Here is a 23,024-nt window from a genome sequence, read left to right as displayed (position 1 = left end):
AATTATATCTGTGTAATCAAATTGATGATAATCGCTAATGAAGGCAAATTGCAGAATTAAATCATATTTTTTTCAATAAAGTTAAATAGGCACAATTTCATTTACATTTGACCACAGTTAAAATATTTACTTCTAAGATTCCTCAGTCAGATTATTTTAACTTTAAGAATTACAGTGGAAAAACGAGACAACACACTTATAACAACAATACTAGGCCATCTTGGTTAATGTTTCAGAAAAGTTAAAATGAGAAGTTACAGGGGAAGTCACAGTTAGTTATTGGGGAATTCAGAAAGAGGTGACCCATTGATGGTGAGTAGCATACAGGTACATGTTGCTAAATGGTCCCCCTGGAGCTTGTTCCTTAAGCCTGTTTTCAGAATTAAAAAAAATGAGTGATGTGAGGGATATTGATAGCCAAACAATCTTTTGGGTGCCCGCAGCCCGCTCGCAGTGTGAAGCGCGTGTCCGCGCTATTCTCCGACATGCCCGCTCGCGGTGTGTAGCGGGTGTCCGCGCTATTCTCCGACATGCCCGCTCGCGGTGTTCTTTATCAACCAAAGCCGGTCGCGAGGGCGCCGCACTCGCAATCTTTCCATTCACTTCACTTTTGCTATTTAACCAGAGCGAATGAGACGAGTGCGGTCACGTGTGGTGTTTGTCAACGCGCCTTTGGAGAGAAGTTAAAGTGACAGCTCGGCTAGTATGGGAGTATCGATACTTCGGGACATTAGTATTGGTACCGTTCAGATATTTCAGTATCGATATTTATCGAAATATCGATATTTTTGACAACACTAGGATAGATGCACTTCTGTGATGGATAGATGCACTTTTATGATGGATAGATTCACTTTTATGGACTTCAAAACAGACACCGCAATTCACTGCCATTATAAAGCTTGGAAGAGCCAAGACATATTTTAATACAACTCTGATTGTATTCGACTGAAAGGAGAATGTCATACACACCTAGGATGACTTGAGGGTGAGTATATGCTAATTTTCATTTTTGGGTGAACTATCTCTTTAAGTTAGTTAGGTACTCATGTGTTACCACACTGGTAACAGTGTGTTTGCTGTTTTCTGAGCTTCAGTCTCTTTGCTCAAACAGGCAGAGATTAAGGCAGAGGAGAAGGCAGCTGTTGAGCCGAAAAATGAAGAGTCCGCTGCTGTCGCCCCTATAATTGAGGAAGTTGGTGTTGTAGAGGAACAGCCTGCAGTCGAACCTGAGGTTATCCCTGTGCAAGAAACACCTGTCCAGGTAAGATGTGTGATATGATGGACTTGTTTCAAGATGAGTGTAGATGCTCTACTATCCATTATTTATCAGTTAAAGGAACATCATTTATTGAACTGCAGCGCTGATAGAGTCTCATGAACGTGCGCTGTGCACAGAAAACCAATGGCCAAGGTCAGGATTTTCGTTAAATAATACATAACGTTTCTTTTCCATACTCCCAGAAAACTTGGAATATGCACTACCAGTCAAAAGTTTTGGATCGGTGAGATTTTTTATGTTTTAAAATAAGTTTCTTCTGCTCACCAAGGCTGCATTTATTTGATTTAAAATAATAATAATAATAATAATGTGAAATAATTATTACAATTTAAGTTGTTTTCTATGTGAATACTTAGTAAAGTGTAATTTATTCCTGTGATCAAAGCTGAATTTTCAGCATCATTACAGTCTTCAGAAATCATTCTAATATGATGATTTGATGCAGTAAATGACAGTAAAGACATTTATAATGTTACAGAATATTCTATTTCAAATAAATACTTTTGAACTTTCTATTAATCAAAGAATTGAATTTGAAGAATTCGTCAAAGAACTGTTTTCAACATTGATAATAATAATGAATGTTGGGAATTTGAGCATCAAATCCACATATTAGAATGATTTCTGAAGGATCATGTGACACTGAAGACTGGAGTAATGATGCTGAAAATTCAGCTTTGCAATCAGAGGAATAAATGAAAATGTTTAAATGTATTAAAATAGAAAACAGTTATTTTAAATTGTCATAATTTAACAATATTATTATTTTTTTCTTTTTTTTTTTTATCAAATAAATGCAGCCTTGGTGAGCAGAAGAGACTACTTTTAAAACATTAAAAATCTTACCGATTCAAAACTTTTGAGTGGTAGAGTACATGGGATCATTCTGTGATACTTTTGCGTCTTTAAAAAAAAAAAAAAAAAGCTTAATGCTGGTTGCTACTCACTGCCATTAAATGGACGAGTGTGAGCGGGACATTTATCTTTTTACTCTCCTTTCGTGTTCCATTAAAAAAAAAAGGGGCATACGGCATTACAACAACACCAGGGTGAGTAAATGATGACCTAATTCTCATTTTAGAGTGAACTTTCCCTTTAAGCCCACTTTTTTCTATCAGATATGATTTCATTTTGGTGAATGATTACAAACTTCTTTTGAAATAATGTACTCCGAAGACCAGTAACACATGTATTAAAGGGGTCATGATCCCTATTGATCTTTTGACATACGTCATTGTGCTATAACCAAATACCGTTTCTCAGACTCAAATTACTCTTCTTCACTACAAAAACAGCATTTGATGAAACCAAGAACATGCTTTTTTTTCTCTCTGGTTCTGCTCAAGGTACTTTTTTTTTGCTCTTTTTATTTGGATCATTGTGAGTGCAAAAGACAAGATTCATAACAAATAAAACAGAAGTGCTTCATATATGTAAATATTCGTATAATGTTGCTTAATAAAGGCAGTCTTAGCATGCCAGTAGTGCTGTGAAGTTCCACACATGAGAAACATTAGAAGTGTTGTCACACCCACTGATCCAATCCTGTCCATTCAGTACGGCAGGAGACCCTCTGGGATCCATTACACAGCGTTATGCAACACTGCTTTTTCTGCCTCCTCTACAGTCTGGCTAAAAAACCATGAGAGTGATACCATTAAAGGGAGAGCCAAGCCAGATTTTGTCTAGTGTGCCGTAGCCAGACTTTAGACTAACCAGTAACTACATTCAATCTGGTCTGCATTGCAGATCATTCTGGAGAGAACCAAGAACCAGCCGCCAAAAACAACATGGTGATGTTTGTTTACAAGCAAACAATTACTGTTCATTCGGGTTTATCTGAAATGGAGATGCCAAATAGGATTAGTTTTGGGGATTGACAACCGCATTTGGTGTGAGTCTCAATGTCCCGTTCACACAGCAGCTGACAGTAGCGTTTCGGATACTTACGGGAGTCAAGCATATACTCTCTTACCAGAAGCAATAGCAAAAGTGACCAGATTAATATCAAAGATGGCGACGACCATGAAACTGAAAAGTCTTGTTCCTTGATTATTCCAGTTATAGAATGCGGTTGTAACTCGCGTAAAAAAAACTGGGTTACACTTTATTTTGATGGTCCACATTAGACATTCTGCTAACTGTAAGAAACTGCAAATACATGTCAACTAACTCTCATTAGAGTAGCCTATCAGTAGACTGTAGTAGAATTTTAGGGTTCGGGTTAGTAGAATTAAGTTGACATGTAGTTGTAAAGTTACTTAAAGTCAGTAGAATGTCTGTTGCGGAGCATCAAAATAAAGTCTTCGCAGATATTAACAAAGTCCCTTTAAAACAAGTCATTTCACTCGGCGGCCATCTTTGAAACGCCTCTCGGTCATGCAAGTGCAGCTCCTTTCTTTTTGAATGGGGAAACTTCTCTAAAACTGTTCGCCAAGCTTACGAGAATGTCTGTTCATCAAAGTAATGTCTGTATCAAAATAAAGTGTTAGCAGATATTAAGCAGACAGTCTACTAATACTCTAATGACAGCTTGTTGGCATGTAGTTGCAAAGTTACTTCGAGTTAGTTGTATGTCTAAAGTGGACCATTGAAATAAGTGTTAGCAATGACTGAACTGCGTGTGAACGTAACCATATAAATGCAGAACTGACGATCATATTCTGTTTCTGTGTGAATGTGGCTATAGTAAACCAGTATTGGGGAAATAAATGCAGGTAATGGTGATGCAGTCACAGTGAATGATTGAACAGAAAACACAACAAATAGTGTGGATACTTCAACAGTCATTGCATTTGGTGCGTTTATCAGTGGATGTCTTCCATGCAGAAGCTTGGATAATGTATTACTCCTTTATTGAGGCTGTAAAGCATATTTACATAACCTGGTTCCTCCTGCCGAGTTTTATTTTCATCTCTGATCAAACACACCAGGCCATAATTTTCTGAATGAACCCTAAGAGCTTGACTGGGACCCGGTTTGCATACTTGATGTGAAGTATGTTCTTTGATAGGGATGAGCACCTTTGTCATGGGATGAACTAATCTTTAACATCCTTCATATTATGCACATCGGGATTGAGGCCTTGATTAGCTGGCTCAGGTGTGCTTGTTTAGAGGTGAAACCGAAGTCTGCAGGAACGCAGATCTCCCGGGACGAGATTGAGACTGACGTGTTGATTGGTTTCTAGAGAATAAATCAACTCTTGTGCTGCTTGTTACCCATGAGGCAGTTCTCTGATAGATGTGTGACTTTAGAAGAGCGCTGGAAGATGGATCGACTCCAACAGGACTTGCCCTGCCTCTACATTTCTATAAATAATGTACTACTTTTTCACAAAGGGCGCCATATTTTATATCATATATGTATATATATATATATCATCCATTTAAGATGTACTCATGCCAAACTGTGTTTAATGACGTTTAATGTCGGCCAGACGGTGTCTTCCGGTCTAAATCAGAATAAACTGCAAATTTTACCAGACTTTGTTAATAGTCAAAAGTCTGCGCTTCTTTGTTTCTCATTGATATGTTTCTCTTGGACATTTTTCAAGACATTTGCCTTGGAAGATTGAGAATGTCATTTCACGTTGACTTTAAACTCAGTAACCCCTGAGGCCCCTCATGACCTTTGGCTCCATGACCTTTAGACATGCTGATGTGGCATAGTTCCTTCTTTGGCACTTTCCGACCTCCCTCTCTCCCTGAAGACATGAGTTAGCATCTGGAAAGAAGGGCTCAGATTTCACCATTCTTTGCAACCGAGCCTTGTAGATCTACTTAAGGTTTAGTGAGCAAGGAATTGGCTCCTAATGTGAATTGAACAGAGTTGTGTAGATTAATCATAAGCGTGTGAATCTTTGTGACTGTATACACTGTATATCTGCTATATTTGCATAAACGCATCTCATAATCAGATGTTTTTAAGCTTTTTTTAAGCATCTGGACCAGTTAAAGGAAATACAAAGTAATAATTTATCCAAAATTAACAATTACTTTGTATCCAAAGTGACCTAAATGCCACGTGCCTCAGGGGCTGATTAATTGCTTTCTGCCCAGTTCTTGTTCTGGCCCTTTCTCCCACAATTCCAACTCCCAGCTCCTCAAGTTTCCTTTTTTCAGAGTGTTTTACCTTCCTTACATGGCATTGTGTATTCAGAGGGAAAACCTCAAAGAGGAAAGCTGTACCAATCAGCTCTGAGGAGCCGCCAACAAGGACTCAACAGCGGATGTAGTCAGCGAACAATTGTCCTTCAACTCGAAGCTTATTGCTGTTAGTTTTGAGGGATTTCTGGACGCATAACATGTCTAAAGTGTGAATGACTGGCTGAACTGAAGGGTTTATTTAAAACTGAAGACGTCAGTGTTGAATTTGCAGACCACAAGCATCTGAAACAGGGCGAGCGCTTAAGAACATTCCTCAACACGTTGTTTCTGTCTCCAGGCCAGTCAGTCTCCTAACAGCAGTCGGCTGAGGAATCTGTGATTCTGCCTGCTGATTGGTCAAACTTTTCTCTGACTTTGCTGGTTTGGAATTTCAGCTTGTTACCATTAACTTCTTCTTTCGGTGATCTATACAAACATTGTCATGATTTATTTCCTCCAGGTATGAGGTTTGCTGATATTGATGTGGTGTCATAAGACTGTCCACGGTTGTATAGGATGTTAATGGTTTTAGGTCCTCAATTATGTTTTTTTTTTTTTTTTGGCCATGATATTTATCGTGCTATTTTACAGGTTCCTAATTTTGTTTTGGAGTCTCCTACAATAGGTTTGCATGCATCAAAGATAAAAAAAAGCAATTTTTTCAGTTTTCTCCTAATATACAGTACATTGCAGTATCAGCTCTTTTCTCACCATGTCTGAAATGGTTTGGCACATGATTTGCCCTGTCCCAAATGGAACCCTAAGCACTCGCGGTCTTCCTCTGAGTCCACACTTTCGTGACGTAATGCCGCTTTGATTGTCGGGAAGAAGTCTGCTGCGGAGTCCACATCAGCGCGGGCTCTGCACAAGTGCGCATCAAGGGCGCAAATCGGCCACATGGAGGCGCTCGCGAGCACCCTTCTGAGATCTAAAAATGACAAATGGGACACACTGTGGTCTCACGGACTTAACGGACACGCGCACGCCGCAGCCATTGTAAGTCTACAAGACCGAAAGTGCACATGAAGTGTGCCATTTGGGACAGGGCCATTGTCTCTCTAAAACCCTCCTTTCTGAGAGCCGACTCTGCTCTGATTGGTCAGATGGCCCAATCTGTTGTGATCGGTCTACTCTGCTCTGATTGGTCAGATGACCCAGTCTGTTGTGATTGGTCAGATGGCCCAATCTGTTGTAATTAGTCTACTCTGCTCTGGTTGGTCAGATGACCCAGTCTGTTGTGATTGGTCTACTCTGCTCTGATTGGTCAGATGACCCAGTCTGTTGTGATTTGTCTACTCTGCTCTGATTGGTCAGATGACCCAGTCTGTTGTGATTTGTCAGATGGTCCAGTCTGTTGTGATTGGTCTACTCTTCGCTGATTGGTCAGATTGTCCAGTCTGTTATGATTGCTCTGTTACAGCGAGTGTCGTAAACGAAAAACCCATTAACATATATATATTTCAGCTCTTCCTCCGCACTTAATACACAGTGATACGAATAGCACAGATGGCGTCATTTTTATCATATCAATTTGAGCTTGACTCCCCATCCTTTGGAAGTGCATGCAAATTGGATTTGCGGTTGCAGCGCAAAAAAAACGCGTCTTCTCGACATGTCGACAAAACAAAACCAAACTCTTCCAGTCTGAGCAACAACTATAGTGTTTGAGAGTCAAAGTAGATGTTCTTCGTGAGCACCCAATGAAGACCATAGGCTGGCAGAATGCAAATTTGTTACAAACCTACATAGGTTTAAACCGAAAGACTGGAATTACTGACGACTCATTTCAGGCAGTTCAGAATCGCTTCTTTCTTTTTGAAGACATTGAGTTACTTTATCTGCACTTTGATCTTTGAAACTTTGCAGACCATTTACATTCACATACAGCTGTACTACACATTTCATGAAAGGTAATATCAGGGGGAAAAAAGCATAGAGGAACATTAAATGCAATTTACGTTTTATATGTAATTTCATAATTACTTTTAGTGTCTTTGAAATATGGATTTTGTCTTGAATTCAGAACAAGAAAATAATCAGCACACCCACTTAAACCCTTTATTTTGTCATAATTGTGCAGTGTCATATGATTTGTACAGTCTGTAGTTGATTTGTTATATTTGGCTCTATTCACATTTAATATTCTTATGAAATATGATACTAAGTTTCCATCTAGCCTTCCAACTGAGAGGAAGCATTATGCAAAATTAGCTGTAAGAAAACAAACTCCTCAATTGAACCAACTGCTTCGCAAAATGATTCAGTGTTTCAAAGTGCTGAAAACACCACTGACTGGCCAAAGCGGTGTAAATGCAAATAAAGACAGACAAACCAATCATAAAGGCTTTTTATGAAAGTGTTATCTATTAAATGTTATTTGCAAATCATTAAATGGCAATAAATATGAAGTATATCGTTTCTGTTTTGCCTACTTGTATGTGTTCTTAAGGCAGGACTTGGCTGATTAGGCCAAATAGAAATAATTTATTGTCACTGCCATTGTATTATACATGCATGGTTATTAAAATGTATTAAAACTGAATTACATTATAAAACAGACCCAGTTAAAACCATATGTTAGACACTGTTTCACCAGATCAACTCCCTCTAGCAGCGAACCATTCGGAATTCCCAATCTAGTTGTCTAATAAACCTTGCATTGAATTTTACAAATATTGTTGGCACTCTGACGTATTGCTTTTTGTTCCTCTTTTCTTTCTTTTTTTTCACTTTGGTTAAAAGCTTCTGCTATATGCGTAAATGTAAATTCAAACTAAACCAAGGTTCAAAACTGTATGGTTACGAAGCTTGCTGAAATCATGTGACTTGGCCAGTTTGATATGAGCTGAACACTGAATCAAAACAAACCCATCACTAATAGATACATTGTAATAGTAAATATTTAAAATGGACAATTTCACCAAACATTTCTGTGCGTTGCATTTTTCTTATTACAGCATCACACCGTTAGCTTAGCAACATGCTAAGAGACATGAAAATTGCTGTTTGTCTGGCATGTGGAGTTGCTTCCTACATAGAGCATCCCACATATGTTATGGTTTGTTCCATTTGTACTCTGAAGTTGGAAATTCTGATTTCCCAGTAGGAACTTTTAACTGAAACGCCCCCTTAAGTCAGAGATGCAACTGGGAAACTCGGACAACCCCGTCTTCAGAATCCAATATGGCTGCCCGGCGCATCAACTGCAGTCAAACAGTAGTAATATATTGTTTACCAGCACTTCTGTTTGTCTGTGTCTCAGTAAACTCCGTGGTGCACACAATATCCAACCTCTATTTGTGGACAAGATACTTCGGCATTATCTGTGCACTGATAACCCCTTTTTTGTGTGTTTGTATTTTCAAAGAGCAAGCACAAAAAAAGTTTGTCTGGATGCGTACATCTTGGTTTTTCGACCCGTTTACTTTAACAGCAGGTCAACTCGGGTGTGATGTCATTCCCAGTTCTGACATCCGACTTCCTTGGTAAATGGAACGCACCCAGTGTTGTGCCTGAACGCGTTCATTGAACGATAGTTCATGAACTCGTTCATATTTTGGGCGAACGTGAACTGAACGTACTCTATTACTGCCTGATGAACGTTACTGTGAACTCGTTCATTCTGGAGGCTGTGAACGGCACGCTCTCTCAGTTTAACTTCGTTCATAATGGTGCAAGATTTCTATAGAAATGTATTTGTCCCGTTCCGTTCGGAACCTCCGTTGTCCCGTTTATTGACGCTGATCTAACCACTGATGTATGACTGAATCTGATACAACAGCAACACTTGATCACGACACCGGTCATCATCCAATCACAGTCCACACTCACGCGCACCAGACCATACGAATAACAAACTCTAAATTGAGAATTAATGATTATTTTGGGACAAATCATTGTTTGATTTGCGCACAGAATCCTCCGCTGTCTGGTCGCTTCGATCCGGACTCGCGCTACAGGGCCGGCAAATCCCTTTCACTGTCCGACTGGGTTTTGATTTCCGCAAATCAGTTTTGACGAATTCAAACAACGTGATTATTGTGAGTCCAACATACATCCAGCCACGCAAGAAAGCATGAAATCGTCCTGAGGGAATAATATACTGATGTGATTTGCTGGCCAATAAACATTTCTGATTATTATTAATAATAAAAAAAATGATGAATGATGAATAATGAATAATGAAATAAATGAATAAAAGGTTCAAAGTAAATTTATCCGAAATAAATAAAAAACGTAACATTATAAATGTACTTGCTGAATAAAAGTAGGCTATTCATTTCTTTAATTTCTTTAAAAGTAGTGTATAATTACAAAAGCTTTCTATTTCAGATTGAAATACTATTATTTTGAACTATGGTTTGTGTGTAATATGACTTTAATCAAAACAAATGTGTTGTCTGAAAACCTTTTAAACACATACGAACCTGAAATGACATATAGGCCTACTGTGTTATGTTGGCCTAGCCTATAGCCTACAAATATTTTGAGTGTCCCTCATTTTCCTGTAAAGAACCATGCACGATTGTCCCGCATTTGTTTAGTTGGCAACCCTACCCTCAATGCTATGTAAACCCTGGTTGGATAAGGATTTTAAAATTGGATATAAAGATGAAATCTGACACATAGTTTCAGTGTTAAAACTGATAACATAATTGCTGTCTGTGGTTTTATATGGGCTGTGGCAATAATTTTGAAAAATAATAGCTCGCAGCAACATATGGAAAAAAAGAACTGAACTAGTTCATTTTTTGAAACTGTGAACTTTAGTTCAAAATTTTGAAGTTTGAACTATGAACTGAACTAGTTCATTTTAAAATTTGTGAACTGAACTTTGAACTAGTTCATGTAGAAAGTGAACTTTCCCAACACTGAACGCACCATTACTTGTGGACTCAATATCATATGAGTCGCATGTCAGCGGCTTTTCCGATAGAGCATGTTGAATTGGTGCTGGAGCCATTGGTGAGAGAGATCGCTCTTGATTGGCTGTTCAGCTTAGCGAACCAAGTAAGCGCTGCTTTGTTTATAGTTTATTTATCGGCAGTCCTAGTTTCAGATTCTCTTTTTGAATGGCGAACACAAACTACTGCCACCTGCTGGTATGGCGAGTTGTCATGCAGGCACAGAACAAACTAGCCAACGGGCGACTAGAACGTGTGTTCAAGCACAACGTGTTTTGGCCCAGACGCAGAAGCTTATAAGGAAGCTCACTAGGTTTTTCTGAACACATCTACAGTTCCAGGCTACGTCCGAAATCACACACTCTCTTGAGTAGGTACTCATTTTGAATAAGTAATTACTCCATGACCACTATAAAGTATGTCCTGTTTAGTATGAATGAAATCTGGACGTACTACATTCACCATGTTGTCATTATCATGTGACCTACCAGCGCTTTTCTGCCTTTCACAAATCCTCTCCCGTGGCCTCATGGGACAGTAAAGAGTCACTCGAATACACACTTCAGAATCTCGCCGGAAGAAGTAGATCATCCGGGAACTTTTTGTCTCTTTTTTTGAGTACTTTGAATTCAGACATACTACTTTTGTAACACACTGTTTTTCGCCTACTACATAGTTGGGAAGTATGTGATTTCGGATGCAGCCCCTGTCTTGCCCTTTCAGCCACAAGTGGTGATGTCCCTTAACTAAACAATGGTGCAATGCAGTACAGTATGCTAGTAGGCAGACACTGACTGTACATGATGACTATGGGCCTTGTGAAACAATGACCTTTTTGTAAGAATTCAAAGCAGGGCTGAAGGTTTTGTGGAGAAATCATTTAGTGCAAATGCTTTCCATAAATGAGAAATACAATGAGAGCTTATTCGAGATCCTTTGGCACACTGCCTAAGGATTATTTGCTTGCTGGCAATATGGAAATAAGGAAGTGAAGATCATCTTTACACGAATAACTGACATTTAAAGTGGATTTTTTTTAAAAAGAATATCCTGACAATCTTGCCCATCACTATAGCTCTCAAATCTAATTAGGCACAATTTATTCACAATTCAGTCGGAAATATGCATTTCATATATTTTGAGAGTTTACCTCTGTATTTAATAGATAAGTGACTCCAGGGACAAGTAAAAAACAAACAAAAAAAAACGCATAAAGGCTTCTATAAAACCTCAGGATATGTTTGTATTGTTGATCTCTCAAACATGTATTCTCACCCTGACCTCCATACAGGAGGTTTGTGGCAACATCTAAACTTTCCAGAGGATCTGAGATGACAGTTAAGCCTAAGATGACATCCTTGGCCGTCTGACATCCTCTCGGGTGGTTCACGCTTTTCTAAGAGCATCAGGACTAATGGACTGTTGGCAGTCATCACCGCGAGGAAGAATCCGTCTGAAGCTGCCCTAATTCCCTTGCAGCCTTTCATGTGTTTACGTCTCGGGACAGAGTGCTGCGGGACATTAGGTGACTTTATTTAGGTGTTGGAGGAAAAGAAAAACAGTGTGAGATGTTGATAATATATTGTAAACTGAACTCTTCTGGCTCTAAATATGTTGGAATAAAATGTGTAACCTCACATCAACTGAAGTCTCAGTTATCTCTAGTGTCAGAATTTGTTATGCTCTTAAATACAATCATTTCTATAAAAAAACAAAACGAGCATAATTTTGCGAAAACTGTGTATTGCAGTGTTTATCCATAGACTTTAAGCATTGTTTGTTGAAGCTTGATTTCTGTGGTAATCAACAGCATGTCTTTAATGCTGACGCTACAGCTTAGCTTGAACCTGGAATGTTCCTTTCAGTGTGCCAAGTTCCTACGTTGCTTGTCAACCATAAACAGTCCACTGTTAGTCTAACGAACTTAATTTGTCGAATTTATTAGCTTCTCGTGGATAATTGCTTTAGGATCCCACCATTAAAAAAAAAAAACACACACTAAAATGTGTTTTAAAAGGTGTAATTCACATATTTGATCACACTCTCATTAAAAATGCTGTGTTTCAACTCATGTTTTGGTCAAATATGGACAAACCCAACCATTGGTTTTAATTAACCTAAATTCTAGGTTAATTTAAACCAACGGTTGGGTTTGTCCCTATTTTGTGTTTTCATTGACATTTGGGAAAGTAAATAATGCAAAAAAACATTTTTATCATTAGAATTTAGGTTAATTTAAACCAATGGTTGGGTTTGTCCATATTTGACCCAAACATGGGTTGATACAAGCCAGCACAAAATGGGTTTTTAATAAAACTTGGCTGTCTATGTGGTAAAAATGCAAAAAATCTTTTGAAATTGAAGAAACCTGACTAGAGAAAACAGAGAAAGGGGGTTGTTGTCTTCCCTTTTGTTGAATAAACATAAATGTCTCTGTCCAGGTAACACAGAGAAAGAGTAAACACTGTTCATTTACATATACTACCGACATTGTAGCAATACAAAGCGGGTTAAAAATCTGTGAATTTGACTGGCCTTTTGGATTTGACTCTGCTGTGCTCGGTGCATTTGACTAATTTCTCTGCTCTGGAATCTGGTAGAAAACTAGAAGACCACCATTTCAGCTTGAGGGTTTACCCTCTCACACCAGAAATGAGTTTGTGCAAGATGGAATGCACCATCTGGTGTTCAGCGGATGCCAAAATTCTAACGCAATACAGTTTGGTTTCAGGGAGGGAATAGAGTTGCTATTCTGGTAACAGCTGTCTTGTCATGTTTAGCCATTCATTATTTTCATTTGGTGGACAATAAAATGCACAAAAACAATTCCTCAGACATGAATAGGAGGAGGGACCAGAGCCATATCTGTTGGCCATAATACCAGAGACTTGGCAACTGAACACTCATTTCACCCTTGCATCTGCAGAATACCTTAGCATGGCAACCATTCAGAAAATCATAGCAACTGCATGGAAACACTAACACCTCAGAATACCATAGTAAATGCATAGCAACACCCTGGAAACCACTCAGAACAGCCTAGCAACTGCGCAGGAGCTCTATCGACCACTCAGAATAACATAATGCATAGCAACACACTGACAATCACTCAGAATACCCTAGCAACTGAATAGCAACACTAATGACAACTCAGAATATTTTTGCAATTGCATAGCAATGCCCTTGCAACCACTCAGAGCACCCTAGCAACAGCATTGCAACCCAAGAGCATTGCATAATTCAGAATGCCTCAGCAAATTTACAGCAAGGCCTAGGCAACCACCCCCCAAAAAAACTAAACATCAGGAATGCAAGTTTTGAATGGGGGAAACGCTACAAATTTTTTTTCTTTAGGAAATGCAGCTCTGTTAGTATTACTTTCATTCTTTCTTGTCATTCCCTTTCACCAGCTTGTTGTTGACATTCTGAATCACCTAATCATATAATGGCACAAATCTACAGTTAATCCTAAATTTAACCTCTCTGGATAACCTTAATCCCTACAGACTCCAATTCAATCCAGTATCCACTTTGCTCTTGTATGGTCATGGTGTAAAATGGTGCTGCCGGTACGATTAAGGCCATGTTACCGAGTATGGTAGTATTAGTATGGGTTTCAAATCCTTAGTAAGTTTGATTAACAATAGTAGGTGTGTGCCTCGGCGTTGCCAGTTGGGAGAAAAGTGGGACTGAGTAAAGTGTGCGATTCTGCGTTTTCTACCAAGGGGGCCAAATGAAATGCTAGTTGCCCCAGAAAAACTAGCGACGCCATTGTGTTCTGTGACATGCTGTATGTCCACACTTAAGAATTTTAGCAGCCTTGAATGTTCACTGACTAAAAATGTATGCTTTGATTATGCTTTCAGCCACATTTCAGCAACATGTATTATGATTAAACCTGAAAAGTGCAGAAAATACACAAAATCGGTCTGGCTACTGAAAGGATAAATAAACTAATATTTCCAGAGCTCAGTTGTATTGCATATAAAATCACTCCATTCTTTCTGCACTCAAATCTCCAACTCCTGTGAATGGTCAATAAGTCACTTGGTAGTTGGAAGGCTTGCACAGCTGTTTCTTGCTGGGTTAATGTGCATGTAAGTGGTTGGGTTAAGAGCATTCATGGCCTGCAGAAGCAGTGCTGTGTGTTTGGACAAGCTTTGTCCCCTTGTCATGGACAGCAGGTGCATGTTGAGGCTGGAGCGACTGCAGATGACAGCTGTCACACAGATACTCTATTCCCCTCAGCTCGGTTGGATACAGAGAGATCAAGGTTTGAATTCAGTGGCTTCAAAGTTGTGATGTATTCTGTACCCAATGTATGGATGGGATGTTTATAAAAATATATTATTAATAAAAAATATATTATTCTTTCTGCTAACATGAAGTAGAAGACAAGCTAATCCTGAGCTTTTTAAATGTTCCACACTATAAACGACCCTTTTTTTTTCTACATAAACTCAGAGTAAAGTTTTGGTTTCATGGGTTTTGGTGTTTGTTTGGCTTTCTTTTTTCTTTTTTTAATATTCGTTTTGTTTTGGGTTTAGTTATGTTTGGGTTTAGTTTTTTTGGAGGGGGGGGGGGGGGGGGGGTTGTTTTACTTTATTTAGGGGTTTTGTTTATTTTGTTTGGAGGTTTAGTTTTGTTTGTGGTTTAGTTATGTTTTGTGGTTTGGCTATCTTTGGGGTTCTTTTTTTTGGGGGGGGGGTGCTTTTGTTTTTTGTTTTTGTTTTGATTCGTTCTGTTTGGTGTTTTGCTTTTAGTTTTTTTTTATTCCTTTTGTTTGGGGGTTTAGTTATATTATAATATTTAATTTTGTTTGTCTTTCTTTTTTTGTCTTTTTGGGGGGTTTGTTTGTGGTTTAGTTATGTGGTTTGTTTGGTCGAGGGTATATATGAAGAGTTCAGATGCAAAAGCCTCTAAGTGCCATCTGAAATTTTCTTCTAGAATGATCATTTTTATCAAGCTCATATATTTAAGGTCAGTAAATTTACTTAAATGACAATTAATAGGTAATTTTCATTCCCATTTAAGTGAAATTACTGAACTTAAATATACGAGCTTGATAAAGATGATAATTTTAGAAGAAAATTTCAGATGGCACTTAGAGGCTTTTGCATCTGAACTCTTCATATATAGGCCTATATAAATATAATGACTTTCAAACATGACTTTCCAAACCTCTTGTCCAACAAAAGACAACTTTTAATAACATGTTTTTACTCCAAACTCACTTCATAACGACAGTTGAGGATCCTTCTTACACAGAATAAGGCATACAACATATTATTTCATAGTATTCTATACAGTGGTAAAGGCTGTCTCGATTAGCATTGAAGTATAAATATACTTTATTTTCATGAAAATACCCAAGAAGGCCTGAATAACTCAGATAAACGTGCGTTATCGTACTTCTGCTGAGGGCATATTTGGCGTGTCTGCGTGAGAGCGCCCTCTGGCTTTTAGGAGCAGCATTTATACTGATCACAGAGCCGTGCTTCACTGACAAACTGCTCATAAAAAAATCACAGCCTTTGCAAAATCGTGTCCGGTTTAATTTTGATTAATCGTGCTGCCCTAATACCTTAAATTTACTGTATTATCAGCTGTGTTTGACACTGATGCATATAAATGACATAAAATGACTATAATGCTACTGCTCTACCTCTGATTTCTACAGGCAGCTCCAGAGCCTGAGCCTGTATCCAAAGCAGTCGTAGAATCCGCACCTGTGGAAGAGCCCGTCCCAGTGCAAGAGCCAGTGCCTGAGCAGGTTCCCATCAAGTCACCAGAACCAGTGGCTGCACCAGTAGAAGAGCCAGTAAAGGAGTCTGTCCCCGAACCAGTGGCTGCACCAGTAGAAGAGCCAGTAAAGGAGTCTGTCCCAGAACCAGTGCCTGAACCTGTCCCAGAGGTGCCCGTCCCTGAACCAGCATCTGAACCCACCCCTGAACCAATATCAGTGCCTGCCCCAGAAAAACCGCTCAGCTCAAAACCTGTTTCTGTGCCAACCCCTGAACCAGCGCCCGTCCCAGAGCCACCATCCGCACCCGCCCCTGAAGCAGCATCTGTGCCCGTCCCCGAGAGCTCGCCAGCGGCCGAATCCCTTCCAGAGGTCCTAGAGAATAATGGTATGATGCATCAGCACTCTTAGGTTGTGTTCACACTTTGTTTCTCTTGGAGCTTTTGTTCAAAAAAGAAAATTATGCATTTAGTCCTGGTTCGCTCAATGTGTCATTTTTAACACCAAACCTAAAGACACAAAACAAATTAAACTGCTTTTATATTTTGCCACGGGACAAAACAATGCTGTGCTCTGGGCTGAATGCGGTCACATCTTATTACATCACCTCTTGTTGTTGTTTTCGTTTAGATGGCTTTGGTCCGTGTTGCATTCATATATCAGTCGAGCCTTTTCCGCAGTCTCGGTCTGCTTGTTTGATGCGCATTGGGGTTCGGATGGCAGCGTTCACCCTTAATCTATATCAAATTTGTGTTCGTTTTTGCTTCTTTTTTAGATACAAATAATGTTTTTTAACAATCCCACCATATTGCAAGAACAGGAAACCCTGTAAGGTATGCTGGGTAACACTTGATTCTACAGTGTCCTTGTAACATGTTACATGAACTTGCTAGCGATATATCAGTAAATTATGCACAATTACCTGCAACTAACCTTACAGTATACCAAACCAGAATCCTTATTAATATTACTTGCATGTCTTATTACACAGAAACAAGAACACCTTCAATAATGTATGTTTTGATTTGTTTTGTTTTGGGGTTTTGTTGTTTTTGATTTTTGTTTTGGGGTTTAGATTTATTTTGTTTGAGGCTAGTTTTGGGGTTTTGTTTTGATTGATTTTGTTTTGGGGTTTAGATTTATTTTGTTTGAGGTTAGTTTTGGGGTTTTGTTTTGATTGATTTTGTTTTGGGGTTTAGATTTATTTAGTTTGAGGTTAGTTTTGTGGTTTTGTTTTGATTGATTTTGTTTCGGGGTTTAGTTTTGTTTTGTTTTGTTTGAGGTTAGTTTTGGGGTTTTGATTTGATTGATTTTGTTTTGGGGTTTAGTTTTGTTTTGTTTGAGGTTAGTTTTGGGGTTTTGTTTTGATTGATTTTGTTTTGGGGTTTTGTTTTGTTTGAGGTTAGTTTTGGGGTTTTGTTTTGATTGATTTTGTTTGGGGGGTTTAGTTTTGTTTGAGGTTAGTTTTGGGTTTTGTTTTGTTTGATTTTGTTTGGGGGTTTAGTTTAGTTTTGTTTGAGGTTAGTTTTGGGTTTTGTTTTGATTGATTTTGTTTGGGGGGTTTAGTTTTGTTTGAGGTTAGTTTTGGGTTTTGTTTTGATTGATTTTGTTTGGGGGTTTAGTTTAGTTTTGTTTGAGGTTAGTTTTGGGGTTTTGTTTTGATTGATTTTGTTTTGGGGTTTAGATTTATTTTGTTTGAGGTTAGTTTTGGGGTTTTGTTTTGATTGATTTTGTTTTGGGGTTTAGTTTTGTTTGAGGTTAGTTTTGGGGTTTTGGTTGATTTTGTTTTGGGGTTTTGTTTTGTTTGAGGTTAGTTTTGGGGTTTTGTTTTGATTGATTTTGTTTGGGGGGTTTAGTTTAGTTTTGTTTGAGGCTAGTTTTGGGGTTTTGTTTTGATTGATTTTGTTTGGGGGTTTAGTTTAGTTTTGTTTGAGGTTAGTTTTGGGGTTTAGTTTTGTTTGAGGTTAGTTTTGGGGTTTTGGTTGATTTTGTTTTGGGGTTTTGTTTTGTTTGAGGTTAGTTTTGGGGTTTTGTTTTGATTGATTTTGTTTGGGGGGTTTAGTTTAGTTTTGTTTGAGGCTAGTTTTGGGGTTTTGTTTTGATTGATTTTGTTTGGGGGTTTAGTTTAGTTTTGTTTGAGGTTAGTTTTGGGGTTTTGTTTTGATTGATTTTGTTTGGGGGTTTAGTTTAGTTTTGTTTGAGGTTAGTTTTGGGGTTTTGTTTTGATTGATTTTGTTTTGGGGTTTAGTTTTGTTTGAGGTTAGTTTTGGGGTTTTGGTTGATTTTGTTTTGGGGTTTTGTTTTGTTTGAGGTTAGTTTTGGGGTTTTGTTTTGATTGATTTTGTTTGGGGGGTTTAGTTTAGTTTTGTTTGAGGCTAGTTTTGGGGTTTTGTTTTGATTGATTTTGTTTTGGGGTTTTGTTTTGTTTGAGGTTAGTTTTGGGGTTTTGTTTTGATTGATTTTGTTTGGGGGGTTTAGTTTAGTTTTGTTTGAGGTTAGTTTTGGGGTTTTGTTTTGATTGATTTTGTTTTGGGGTTTAGTTTTTTTTTAGGTTAGTTTTGGGTTTTGTTTTGATTTGATTTTGTTTGGGGGTTTAGTTTTGTTTTGTTTGAGGTTAGTTTTGGGTTTTGTTTTGATTGATTTTGTTTGGGGGGTTTTGTTTTGTTTGAGGTTAGTTTTGGGTTTTGTTTTGATTGATTTTGTTTGGGGGTTTAGTTTTGTTTTGTTTGAGGTTAGTTTTGGGTTTTGTTTTGATTGATTTTGTTTGGGGGTTTAGTTTTGTTTTGTTTGAGGTTATTTTTGGGTTTTGTTTTGATTGATTTTGTTTGGGGGTTTAGTTTTGTTTTGTTTGAGGTTAGTTTTGGGTTTTGTTTTGATTTGATTTTGTTTGGGGGTTTAGTTTTGTTTTGTTTGAGGTTAGTTTTGGGTTTTGTTTTGATTGATTTTGTTTGGGGGTTTAGTTTTGTTTTGTTTGAGGTTAGTTTTGGGTTTTGTTTTGATTGATTGTTTTGGGGGGGTTTAGTTTTGTTTTGTTTTGTTTGAGGTTAGTTTTGGGGTTTTGATTGATTTTGTTTTGGGGTTTAGTTTTGTTTTGTTTGAGGTTAGTTTTGGGGTTTTGATTTGATTTTGTTTGGGGGTTTTGTTTTGTTTGAGGTTAGTTTGGGGGGTTTTTTCTTCTGTTTTTTAATTGTTTTGTTTGAGGTTAGTTTTTGTTTTTGATTTGTTTTGTTTGGGGGTTTAGTTTAGGTTTGTTTGAAGTTAGTCTTAGGATTTTTTTTAAAGGTTTTGATTTCCTCCTTTTTGGATTTTGGTTCGGTTGTGGGTTTTGTTTAGTTTAGTTTGGTTGGTTTGTTGTCATGATTTTGACACAGAACTAGCATTATTAAAATCAAAAGTTGCATTTGTAAACATTATTTAATGCACTGTGAATTAACATGAACAATAAACAATTAGATTTTTACTAACAGACAATAACAACGTTTAACAAATGCTTTAAAACATATATTGCTCATTGTTAGTTCATGTTAGTTCATGTTTAGTTCATGTTAGCATTAACTGACATTCATAAATGAGGCCTTATTATGAAGTGTTACCAAAAATCTGATCACAAATGAGATGTGTCAGAGGAAAATGTAATAAAATAAGATGTCGTTCTATTTTGACAAGGAGCCATTTCCTCTAAGAAATGTATATTATGGAGGGGAAAGCATTTATATTTATCCTTTTTTTCTTTCTGCAGTCTTTCATTTTGCTCTCGTCATGTCTGCCCGTGAGCAGCATGTTTTTATTACACTCCATGAGAGCGAGTGTTTTCAGAGCAGGGCTGTGAGTGCTGGCAGAGATAAACACTCATGGGGCGACCCACTCAAACACACTGTCTCTTTGTGCTCTGTGGCTGTAAATTGACGCCAATGTGTAACTGGGTCCCGGTCACACACTTTCTTTGTTCTCCCAGCGGTACATTGGCCTCTAGGATGCGGATTCTGCTGTGTTTACATCCAGACGTCAGTGGGTGTGCTCAGATATTACCCTAGTTCGCAAAGGAGCTATGTTTCCAGTGCCAAAACATGTCAGTTTATGAATTATAACAGCAACAGACCCAGATTCAGCAGCAGATACTGCAGATAGGAGGTGCGTGTGAAACAGGCTTCAGCCGTCAACAGCATGTACAGAACAGCCTTTATCCTGGAATTAATATAAAGACTTCCTAGCTGCCAGCGCCAATAACTTGACAGGCCTGCAAGTGGATTAGGCTGGTAGGTTGATAATCTGGGTTAGGAACCGGACACAGTGTCACGTAAGAGTTTCTACCCTTCCTGTCTTGTTGTCTGACTCTTTTAACACCTTCTATCTCACTTAGACAGGAGAAAGAGGTTGAGTCAGTAAGGTTACGATGTTAAGGGGCCCTTTTCTGCTTTTTTTCCCCCCATGTTCAACTTTTAGTGTGTAATGTTGCTGTTTGAGCATGAAAACAGCATGAGTTCTGGTCTTCTCTATATCAGTGCGCACTGTTTCTGAACTCCCTGAAACGCCTCCATTGTCAGGGCTCCAGACGAACACTTGAGAGCAGTAGCACTGGTGCCACTAACTTCTACAGATGGGGCGCTGAGGGATTTTAAATCATTGTTAATATAATCATAAAATGACTATTGTTTTGCATTAATGAGTGCAGTTATAATATTGCATGTTTGTTAATTGGACATTTAACAGTAAAGCACTGAGCTTCAATTAACTTTTATTAACTACAGTAACGTACAACCTTTTTATTATTTTTAAAAAAAAAAAATTTATAGGGTAAAGTTAAATATTCTACTCTTATTAAATGTAGGCCTACCATTGATCTTCTATAGTATCATACTGAACTTGGGTGCGTTTCGCGTACATCGACGTAACTCGCTGCTTAACCACCATAATACGATGCATCGTTGAAGAAATCTACTAACGAGTCACGACTGTTTCCCGAAACCGTATTGTCGCAAATTGGTCGTTCAACCACGTTGGTTTATGACGTCACGCACGTGTTGGAGTAATAACTTATTTTAAATGAAACTGTTTGAGATCGAATTAACGCTAGATGTTTTGCTATAAATTACGGACATGGCATCTGAGGACTAGTTCAAATTTTTCTCAGTTATTTTGCTTTATTTCCAGATTCAATCTACGATTCTTACGTACTAGAGCACGTTCGCACATCCGTAGCCTAGGCCCTACTATTCAAAGACGACGCTTTAAATCTCTTGACAAACTAAAAGGCGTAAATTACATTTGTATGTATTCGAAATAAGAGATTGTACTGAATGTCCACATGTCATGAAAACAAGAAACTCTGCTTCTAACCACAGGTCGAGAGCTGTCGTTCCAACCACACAGCTTTAGGATGCTGTTTGCGAATGTTCGTTAGAACTATGTTTTCGGGAAACACTGACTCGTTGAACTAAACTGATAACGACGGAACTTGCAATCATAGTTGGCTAACAGTGCTTTTGGGAAACGCACTTCTGACCGACAGCTTTAGAGATTATAAAATGAGCGCTCTTTACTTGCTTTGTGTAATTTAGTCACAATTTGAAGAAAAGTGTTTTATTTTGTGTTTTTTTTTGTGACTTCCTAGTTTTTTTCATAAATTAGGGAGTGGAAATGGAAAACAAGTCAATTAAGTGCTTCTCTGCCCCCATCTACTGGTTATAGTGGTAATTTCATGTCTTTTTAAATGAGTTTGTTTGCCATGAAGTGTTAGTTTTCCTACATCTTTAAACTTTTAGTTTTACAAATCACATTAAAAATCACATTAATATTAAAATGTGAAGCACTTGAAAGCCATTGAACGGTGCTCTCAAAAGGTTGCATGAACCCTGAGATGAATAATGTAAAAAAAAAAATGTTTTTGACTATTTCTGACACAATACCATACAGTTAGCTAGCCTGGCTAACGTCAGACCTCGTCTCATTGAGACGTGGTCTGGGAACCACATGTTCATTTTCTTGTATTTGAGGCATGGTTTACGAATGCCCAGAGCCGTTTATTGGCCGCTATGATTGTCTATCAAATGCGCCTGTACGTAGCTCATAGCCAATCGCTTCAATTATACCAGATGACGTATGTAGAGCGACAGAAATTCGACGAGGGAGAAGACGATAGGTCAGAGATTTATGTGTACACGATGGCGTTCAGCGACTATTGCCGTTTGTGCAAGACAAACATGAGGTAACGTCACGTCTGCTGCCATGTTGGATCCATAGATATAAACAAACTGCTTCGGTGTGTCGCATAGACGTCGTCATCGTCTTGCTGCTCCCTCCCCGTTCTGTGATTGGTCCCCTCGCTGAGGCGAAAATCTGGTCCATGGAATCCAGGCTGCCTAGCAGCGTGAATAAAATCGCGCTGCGCTCAAGGCAGCATGGGGACACTCAGGCTAACAGTTAGCGATACTACAATACTTGGTGATTTGTGAATTGAAAAGCCTTCTATAACTTGTTCGTTCATGGCACAATGGTTTCCACATCAGCTCTGTTTGATCTGAAATGGTTTATAACAGAGAATTCTGCGCTGAATTTGAACGCTTCCCACTTGATCTCGCAGCGATGTTATTAATACTGTGGTGAATTCAAATGCTTTCTCACTGGATCTCCCAGCGCTGTGTAGTAACGGTGTCATGTGATCGAGATCATCCCGCGAGGAAACCTGTTCTGAGCTCGCACTGTGCTGTCAATCATTGCTCAGAGCTATAGTAAACGGTCCGCGCTGCGCAGCTCAAACGAGTTTTTGTTCCACTTTCATTTCGTTTGATGTTTTTCATATGCAACAGAAATGGCAGCTCTTATCAGTTGGGCAATGTGGTAGTGGCACCAGTGCGACCAATAAAAAAAATTTACTTGTATCAGCAGGAAAAAAGGTCACAAAATGCGACCATTTGGTAGCAGTCTGAAGTTTTCTTCCGGGAACGAAC

At 38.4% G+C, this 23,024-nt stretch overlaps 1 protein-coding gene across 5 annotated transcripts in view; it reads left to right on the top strand.

The window, feature by feature from the left end:
• LOC309511526 (uncharacterized protein) overlaps nt 1–23,024 on the top strand; it is a 40,161-nt gene that overhangs the window by 4,527 nt on the left and 12,610 nt on the right. For all 5 annotated transcript variants that reach the window (XM_082186788.1, XM_082186787.1, XM_082186791.1 and 2 more), the window contains exons 2-3: nt 1,115–1,264; nt 16,015–16,465. In XM_082186788.1, the coding sequence (XP_082042914.1) occupies nt 1,115–1,264; nt 16,015–16,465 (601 nt within the window). The remainder of the gene's footprint in view (nt 1–1,114; nt 1,265–16,014; nt 16,466–23,024) is intronic.

The sequence above is a fragment of the Leuciscus leuciscus genome (genome assembly GCF_965113295.1).
Source record: "Leuciscus leuciscus genome assembly, chromosome: 1".
Lineage (NCBI taxonomy): Eukaryota > Metazoa > Chordata > Actinopteri > Cypriniformes > Leuciscidae > Leuciscus > Leuciscus leuciscus.
This window is presented reverse-complemented; position numbering and strand designations above follow the sequence as displayed.